Source organism: Carcharodon carcharias, chromosome 19, assembly GCF_017639515.1.
Source record: "Carcharodon carcharias isolate sCarCar2 chromosome 19, sCarCar2.pri, whole genome shotgun sequence".
Lineage (NCBI taxonomy): Eukaryota > Metazoa > Chordata > Chondrichthyes > Lamniformes > Lamnidae > Carcharodon > Carcharodon carcharias.
This window is the reverse complement of record NC_054485.1, coordinates 103,902,267-103,911,870: the sequence shown is the minus strand read 5'-3', so window position 1 is coordinate 103,911,870 and position 9,604 is coordinate 103,902,267. Positions and strand designations below refer to the sequence as shown.

Sequence of the window (9,604 nt, the reverse complement as noted above, 5' to 3'; positions counted from 1 at the left end):
CTTATCAGCCATGATTGAATGGCAGAGCAGACTCGATGGGCCGATTGGCCTAATTCCTGCTCCTATGTCTTATGGAAGGGCGAGGCCAATCAAGGATTGAAAATAAGAATAACTTTGAAATCAAGGCAGTGAAATGTGATTTAGTGTGTGTTCAGACACGGGTAACAGAACTTTGGATCACCTCAAGTTGATGGATGTAGCATATTGGAGACCGGCCAAGAGTGAGTTGGAACAGTCAAGTTTAGAGGGAACAAAGGCATCAGTGTGGGCTTCAGCATCAAAAGAGCTGAGCCAGGGGTCGAATTGAGCAATGTTACAGAGGTAGAAATAGGCAGTCTTGGTAATGACATTGATATTTACCAGAACAAAGCCACCCACTTGATTAGCACTCCATCCACCACTTTAAGCATTCACTCCCACCACCATGGACCTACAGTGGCAGCAGTGTGTACCATCTAGAAGATGCACTGTAGCAACTTGCCAAGGATCCCTCGACAGCACCTTCCAAATGCAGGACCTCTACCACCAAGAAGGACAAGGGCAGCAGATGCATAGGAATACCGCCAGCAAGCCCTCCAAGCACACAACATCCTAACTTAGAACTACATCACTGTTCCTTCACTGTCGGTGGGTGAAAATCCTGGAACTCTCTTCCTAATAGTGGGTATACCTACACCACATGGACTACAGTGGTTCAAGAAGGCGACTCACCACCACATTCTCACAGGCAATAATGGATGAGCAATGGCCTAGCAAGCGACGCCCATCTCTCGTGAATGAATAAAACAAAAAATGTGGTTGGAAGCTCTTCTCAGGGTCAAATATGACATCAAGCTCGCGAAAAGGCTGGTTAATCTCAAACAGTTACCAATGAGAGGGTATAGAGCCAGTAGCTACAGAACAAAAACAATGGCTTAAGTCTGCAAAATTTAATTAGAGGAAATTTCTGCTCATCCACCACCGAATCTCAATCTAATAACTTAGCAAAAGTGGAGAGGTCAGGAGAGGTGGTGGTCAGAACAAGCAGGATGTTATCAGCGTACATGTGACAACTGACACTATGTTTTCAGATGATGTTGCGGGAAGTATATAGATTAGAAATAGGAGGGGGCCCCCAAGGATAGATCGTGACACTAAAGGTAACGGTGTAGGAGTGGGAAGAGAAGTCATTGCAGGTGATACTCTGGCTGTGATTAGATGGAAAAGAAAGGAACCAGGAAGGTGCAGTCCCACCCACTGGACGAAACTGGAGAGGTGTTGGAGGAGGATGGTGTGGTCAACTGTGTCAAAGCTGCAAACAGGTTGAAAAGGATGAGAAGGGAAAGTCTACCTGCATCGCAGTCACTTACAATGTCATTTGTGACTTAGATAAGAGTCGTTTCAGTTCTCTGGCAGGGGCAGGATTCTGATTGGAGGGATTTAAACATGGGCTTACAGGATAGGTGGGCACAGGTTTGGTGGGGGTTGGGATTGAAAAGACGTTCAGGAACTTTGGAGAGGAAAAGGAGGCTGGATATGGGACATTTGTTTGCAAGGACACTGGTGTCAAGGGTTTGTTTGTTGATGAGGGGTTGATGATGGCAGACTTGAAGCAAACGGGTAGTAACTGAAGAGAAATATTAACAATACCAACTAAATGGGGAAGTTAGGTGGTCAGCAGTTCTATTGGGAATAGGGTCAAGGGAGTAGGAGGGGTGTGTCATTAACATGATGATCTCTGAGAGGACAGGAGGGGAGATAAGAGAGGGATAGAGAAAGATACAGGTTTGGGCTAGGGCAAGGGGGTTTGTGAGAGGACATGAATGGAAAAGAGGAAAGCAGCAGAGCCAGCTGTTGGATGGTCTCAATCTTAGAGACAAAGAAGTTCATGAGATCCTTGGATTTGTTGTTGGAGGGGAAGAGGGAGATGGGGGGAGGGAGAACCCTTTACAAAAGGAATTAAACTGTGTTTGAGATTTTAAAAAGAGTCAACACACTATGTTTAACAAAAAGCTGATTTATTTGACATCTACCAGAATGTTACTAACAGCAGAATTCAATCGCCGTCACTACTTATGAACTTGCTGGTGTCGAAGCAGGTTGGATGACTGAGTGAATCCCTTCCCACATATGGTGCAAGTAAACGGTCTCTCCCCTGTGTGAGTGCGCTGGTGTACCATGAGGTTAAATGATCGCCTGAACTGAGTTCCGCAGTGAGAGCATTTGAAAGGCCTCTTGGCAGTGTGAGCACTTTGGTGGGACATCAGTTCCACAGCACTTTTATAGCATTTTCCACAGTCCTGGCATTTAAAAGGTCTCTCCTCAGTGTGAGCTCGCTGGTGTCTCAGCAGGGTGGATGACTGAGTGAATCCCTTCCCACACTCGGAGCAAGTGAATGGCCTCTCCCCAGTATGAACACGCTGGTGTGTGAGCAGGGTGAATAACCGAGTGAATCTCTTCCCACACTGGGAGCAGGTAAATGGTCTCTCTCCAGTGTGAGTACGCTGGTGTGCAATGAGATCACCTGAGCCCTTAAATGCAGTCCCACACTGAGAACACCGGAACAGTCTCTTGTCACTGTGAACACGTTGATGGCATGACAATTCTCCAGAACTTTTACAGCGCTTCCCACACTCTGGACATTTAAAAGGTCTCTCCCCAGTGTGAACTCGCAGGTGGATCAGCAGAGTGGATGACTGCTGGAATCCCTTCCCACACATCGAGCAGGTGAATGGCCTCTCTCCAGTGTGACTGCGCCTATGAATTTCTAGCAAAGATGGGTAACTAAATTCCTTCCCACAGTCCCCACATTTCCACGGTTTCTCCCCAGTGTGACTGCACTTATGCTTTGACAGGCTAGATGATCGACTGAAGTCTCGTCCACACACAGAACATGTGTTTGCTTTCTCTCCACTGTGATTAGTGGTATTTCCTTCCATGTTCAAAATCCAATGATATTCAGCTTGCAATAAATTCCGAAAATCTGTAAGATCCTGGTGTGATGCTTGATTTTCCAAAGTGCAAATCCTCCAATTCTAGTATGCTGTGAAATTGATTTATAACAGAAAAAAGGAGTGTGAGAGAATGCACAAAGGCATGTTGTGAAATTGAGTTGAACAAATCTGGTAATTTGTGGTGCAGGCTCCAGGGAAAAGTGACCATGAAAGCTCATGGATTGTCGTAGGAACACCACTGGATCACAAATGTCAATTAAGGAAGGGAACGTGCTTCCCAATCTAGGCCTACACAAGACTCTGGCCTAAAAGGGAGAACAAGAGTGATGTGGGAAAGGTAAGGAGCAATGGAGAGGGTGTTTATATATCTACAACTCGATAAGAACTTTGACAGGATCTCCAAAACCCTCAATCTCCATCAACTGGAAGCACCAGAGAAGCATGTGTAAGTGAACACCATCACCTCCAAGTTTCCTTTCAAGTCACACATAATCCTGACTTTTTTGACATTCATTTCCACGCTCCTCCATCCTGTAACTCCTTAGCTAACAACATTGTCACCACAAGGGCTGCATTGGTTCTAAAGGAAGGCCCATCATTGCCTTCTCAAGGGGTAACTGGGGATAAATGCTGGTCTTACCAGTGATGCCCATATTCCAAGAATTAATTTTAAAATAAATCCAATACTGAATGAACAGACATTTCCTGCAATTAAATATTGGGAAGCATTGTTTTTCAGTCCCCACCAAAAACCCCACACATGAGCCACCAACTCCTAGGCAAGTCCCTGAGACTGAACCCAGGCTGTTCACAACCTTGGTGTCGTATTTCTCCACAAGATGAGCTTCCAATCATATATCTATGCCATTACTAAGGTGCCTAACTAAGACGCCACATTGCCTGACCTTGCACTGCTTCAGCTCATCTACCTCTTAAACTCTCATCCATGCAATTGTTACCTCTAGACTTAACCTGATGCACTCCTGGCTGCTCTCCATTCAATCCTCTCCATAAATGAGGTAATCCAAAACTCTGCTGCCCATGCTCTTCCTTGCAGCAAGTCCCATTTATCCATCACACATAGGCTCCTGGTTAAGGAGCACCTCAATTTTAAAATGCAGATCCTTGTTTTCAAAGCACTAACTAATTAAAAGCAGTTGGGCTGTTCAAGAGGACAGCACATCCCCACCTTCTCAAGGGGAATTAGGCATAGGCAACGAATGTGACCTTGGAGGCAAAACTTACATCCCATGATCAAATTAATTTAAAAAAATCCCTCTATGGCCTCACCCCTCCCTATAATTATAATATTCCCTAGACCTACAGCCCTCCAAGATATCTGGGCTAATCTAATTCTGGTCATTGTGTATCCCCAATTTTAATTGCTCTATCATTAGTGATCATGCATTCAGCAAACAAGGCCATAAACTCTGGAATTCCCTTCCTAAAACTTTCCGTTTCTACCTCATTTTCCCTGTAAGATAGTCCTTAAAACCTACCTTGTTAACCAGGCTTTTGGTCACCTGGTTTAATATTTCCTTATGTGGACAGTATCAAATGTGGCTGTATGACACACCTGTGAAACACACTGGAGTATTCAATTACTTCAAAGGTGCTACATAAACACAAATTTAGACGTATATCCACGCTCCTCCACCCTGTAACTCCTTATCTAACAACATTGTCACCACAAGGGCTGCATTGGTTCTAAAGGAAGGCCTATCATCGCCTTCTCAAGGGGTAACTGGGGATATATGCTGGTCTTGCCAGTGATGCCCATATTCCAAGAATTAAATTAAAAATGAACCTATATATGCAAAATAGATTAAAAGTTTCACAGAAGTAGTTGCTCCTAAAACTATTCTCTTTTACATTTGATCATAGGATGTCCAATAAAGGGCGATGGTAATACCCCAGTTTTAGTAAGTACTATGTAGATAGAGTCCTTATTTAAAGAGGGATATACTTGCATTGAAAACCACTCAGAGAAGCTTCCCCAGCTTGATTCCTGGATATCAATAGCACTGGAGACAGAAATCATACCGCTCAGGGAATCCGTGGCGAGTAAGGTCATGTCAACTTGCAATTGTCGGTGCGTGTTGTCGTCACCACATGCGCACGACTCTGCGCATGCGCAACTGGCAGTCGGCGGGTGGGGGGTGTTCCCATGACGTCAGAGGTGGAGAAAAGTTGCGCATGGGCAATATGAGGCAGGAGCGAATTCGCCTTTTCTGTTCCATGGGCAGCAATGAAAACCCAATTGTTGAGACCCCAGTGAGTTCACATGAGGGCTGCATTTTTCGGTTATCAATCACACAGCAGACGATGAGTTCACTTGGATTTCTGTGTGTCTTTTTTAATTAATTTTTATTTCACTCACCATTACAGGCTATCATTCCCTCTGCAAAAACAAAAACAGAATTACCTGGAAAAACTCAGCAGGTCTGGCAGCATCGGCGGAGAAGAAAAGAGTTGACGTTTCGAGTCCACATGACCCTTCGGCAGAACGGTTCTGTCGAAGGGTCATGAGGACTCGAAACGTCAACTCTTTTCTTCTCCGCCGATGCTGCCAGACCTGCTGAGTTTTTCCAGGTAATTCTGTTTTTGTTTTTGTTTTGGATTTCCAGCATCCGCAGTTTTTTTGTTTTTATCATTCCCTCTGCTCTATTCAGGTAGTCTCAATAAGGGGGCGGTGACCCAACATTCCTCGCAGAAGTGAAAGTGCCCTATTCACGCTACAGGAGCCCAGAGTGAGACTGTACCTGGAGCTCGTGTAGGGTCACTTTGATCCTTGGGCGTACTGGAGACGCTTGGTACAGAATCACATAATTGTTACAGCACAGAAAGCTTGTGCCGTCTCTCCGAATGAACAATGCACCTGGTACCATTCCTCACCTTCTCCCCATAGCCCTGCACGTTATCCTTTTCAGATAACGATTCAACTCCCTCTTGATTTCCTCGATTGAACCTGCCTCCACCACACTCTCAGTCAGCACGCTCCAGACCCCAACCACCCGCTGCGTGAAAAGTTTCTATAACGTTCCCATTGCTTTTTCAGGGGGTAAGAGACCATGGGGCGCTGGGGAGGAATTGGAGCTGGCGGCTGGATGTTGGGGCTTCAGAAACACCTAAGAACGTCCACTTTCCACGTTTGCAGCTTGCAAGCTTTTTCTCAGGAACAGGCTCTGGTTAATGGTCGCCAACTTGGATTCAGTAAATAGCAAAGTGCCTGCATAGCCACCTCGCTGAGGTAACATAGAGTGGGTGGAGATTCAGGATCCTGGTGAACAGGAGAGAAAATAATTCAATTATTGATTTTAATATCAGTCTTCACACCGGGGCAGGAGAACTGAACCCATCCAAAGTAGAGGGAGGGTAAAAACTGGGAGCAGAGGAAAAATGGTGGTATAGCTTTGGATTTTAGCACAGGGAAGAGGGAGAGTGTGTGGGATAGAGATTTACAGCTTTGAAGGAACAAAAGAGGAAAATATGCTCCAGAGAAACTAGAATTGTCTGTTCAGAATTTGTATCCTGTACTTGTAGTGAAGACTTTTGCAAGGCCCTTTTACAGGGGCTTAGAAAGGGAGAATTTGCAAATGGGAAACTCAAAATGAACATCACATCATCTGATAAAGACGCTTCATCCATCAGGACCTGAACCTCACATATTTGCTCTGCCTGTGGAAAAAATATTTCAAACATCAGTTTGACTGGAAAAGCACTGAGCAAACACATCCAAGTGAGAGTGTTCCATTGCACCGACAGTGAAAAAGCTTTAATCAATTACACAGTCTGAAAAAAATATTGCACCATGCACAGTGGGTAAAACTGTACACATATTCTGTGTGTGGACGAAGCTTCCACTGATCATCCAACCTGGGAAAACACGGTTGACACCTACACGATGGAGAAAGCAGGGAAATCTGGGGATTGTGAGAAGGGATTCAATTACCTATCCCACCTGGTAAATCATCGCTATAGACCCACTGGAGAGATACCACTTACTTGCTCTGTAAGTTGGAAGGATTCACTCGATCATCCAACATTCTGACATGCCAACTACTTCACTCTGGTAACAAAGCCTTTAAATATTCTGAAAATGAGAAGAGATTTAGAAGAAAAAGGATCTGCTGACACTCCACTGTATTTATACGGGGTGTGGGGGGGAGGGGAGGGGAGGGGAGGTGGAGGGTATTCACCTGCTCTGTGAGTGAGAAGGGATTCATCCAGCCTTCTCAAACACCAGCATATTCACACTGGGGTGACGTTTTTAACCGTGCCATTTTTCAGAAAGGATTCACTCAATTATCCACTCTGCTGACACGCCAACTTGTTCACAGAGATCAGTAACTGTCTAAATGTTCTGTCTGTGAGAAGATCTTTAAAACAAAAAGGGACCTGTTGACAGACCAGTGATTTAACGCCATTTTCATGCTTCAATTGTAGGAAGGGATTCATACAGTCTAAAGACCTTCTGTCACACCAGCAAGTTCACATGAATAAGAGACCGCTTAAAGGATCAGAAAGTGAGAAGATCTTTAAAAGCAGAAATCACTTGATGCAACAATTACACTGAGGAGAGGCTGTTAACCTGCTCTGTGTGTGGGAAAGAAGTCAATCATCCAACCAACCTGCTGACACACCAGTGAGTTTACCTGCTCCAATTGTGGGAAGGGATTCAGTCTCTCATTGCAATTGCAGAAACACCAGCTAATTCACAAGTGAATGCAGGGGTTGAATTGTGCTATTACTGATGTCAATCACATCCAGGGCTGAACCATTTTGATTCCAATAGTTGGGGTATGTTTCTGTTGATGATAATAACCCCTTGAACTGACCTGGAGTTAATCATTTGAGTTTTTTTTTTAGTGATTATTTGAATTTGATTTCCTCTGGCAATTGACTCACTGACTAATGAAAATAGTTTATTCTCAATTACCTGAGGAAATTGTGAACCAGCCCTCAGATCTCCATGAATATTTTTCGATTGAAAAGAGCCCCAAGTTCTCTGATCTCCTCTGAGAACTAAATCCTCTCTTTCCTGCTAAAATCCCAGTGAATCTCTTCTGCATCCTGTCTGCGCTTTAGATATCCTTCAGAACATATGAACAAGGAGCAGGAGTAGGCCATTCAGCCCCTCGAGCCTGCTCCACCATTTAATAAGTTGATGGCTGATCTGATGGTAACCTGAAATCTGCATCCCACCTACCACCAATAAATTATCACCCCCTTGCTTGCCAAGAATCTATCTACCTCTGCCTTAAAAATATTCAAAGACTCTGCCTCCACTGCCTTTTCAGGAAGAGATTTCCAACGACTCACAACACTCAGAGTGAAAAACTTCACCTCATCACCGTTTTAATGGGTGACCGCTTATTTTTAAACAGTGACCCATAAGTCTAGATTCTCCCAAAAGAGGGAACACCCTCTCCACATCCACCCTGTCAAGACCCCTCAGAAACTTATATGTTTCAGTCAGATCACTTCAGGCTCTTCTAAACTCCAGCAGCTACAAGCCTAGTCTCTCCAACCTTTCCTCATAAGACAACCCGTCCATTCCAGGTAGTAGTCTGGTAAACCTCCTCTGAACTGCTTCTAACGCATTTACATCCTTTCTGAAATAAGGTGACCAATGCTGCTATACAGTACTCCAGATGTGGTCTCGCTAGTGCTCTGTATAACTGAAACATAATCTCCCTACCTTTGTGTCTGATTTCCCTTACAACTGAAGGCCTGTAACTCTTTGGTAGACATGTGAAGCAGTGGTACTGTTGATAGATGAGTCAGTGAGACAGAGTGCAGGGAAGATAGCTTGAATGCATGTGGTGACCCAGTGGAGATGAAAACCAGAAGGAGAATTCAAAACCCTGGAGGTGAACCTTTGCAGATGGCATCTGAGAGAAAACATTGGTTTGGGAGAAAATTCCAAGGTGAGGTCTTGAAGGGTGAATGTGGGAAACCGTTGTGTGAAAGACAGAGTGCAGTGAGACTGAATGGTTCATAGTGTGACAACTGTCTGGGGGGAGTTAATGAGAGATCTGTAGCATCTGATTGAGGTGGCATCTGTCACTTGGTAACAGAGTGTGGTGTGTCTGACCATAGGGTACCTTTTGGTTTACATGGACTGTGAAAACTGAAGTATAAGATAGCTTTTGTAACTTGTGTTATCTTTACAAATCTGTATATATTTAAAGGTATAGTTGTGTGTGAAGGATTGTTGTAATATACTTAACATTTTCTTGTTGAATACATGTTTATTCTTCTGTTAAAAGTTCATCAGCTGACTCCTGTGGCTTTGTTCAGTAGCTACTCTCCACATATCTAAACAAACAAATAAAAGTTAGGATCTATCAAGCTGGGTTCCGCCCTGGGATCAAGCTTGTTCAGGGGTAATCTTAGCTGGGATCCTAATACTCTCTATAACTTTTTGTAGCCTCCTTATGTCTTCTTCACAACTTACTTTCCGACCTATCTTTGTGTCATCAGCAAATTTGGCAACCATATCATCCCTCCCTTCATCCAAGTCATTTATATAAATTGTAAACAGTTGAGGTCCAGGCACTAATCCCTGTGGCATACCACTCGTTAGATTTTGCCAGGATGAAAATACCCATTTTTGCCTACTGTCTGCTTCCTGTTAGCCAGCCAATCTTCTATCCATGCCAATATCT

General features: G+C 44.2%; 1 protein-coding gene across 3 annotated transcripts; it reads right to left on the bottom strand.

Annotated features, from left to right (window-relative positions):
- Positions 1–1,980: 1,980 nt before the first annotated feature.
- Positions 1,981–5,038, bottom strand: LOC121291584 (zinc finger protein 623-like). 3 transcript variants are annotated; one of them, XM_041212992.1, is made up of 2 exons: positions 4,904–5,038; positions 1,981–3,022 (listed from the first exon to the last, which is right to left on the bottom strand). In XM_041212992.1, the coding sequence occupies exon 2, from the start codon at positions 2,916–2,918 to the stop codon at positions 2,049–2,051; it is 870 nt and encodes a 289-aa protein (XP_041068926.1). In that variant the 5' UTR covers positions 2,919–3,022; positions 4,904–5,038; the 3' UTR covers positions 1,981–2,048. The 3 variants fall into 3 exon arrangements, with proteins under 3 accessions (XP_041068926.1, XP_041068928.1, XP_041068927.1); XM_041212994.1 differs by having other exon boundaries at positions 4,977–5,038; XM_041212993.1 differs by having other exon boundaries at positions 4,900–5,025.
- Positions 5,039–9,604: the final 4,566 nt, after the last annotated feature.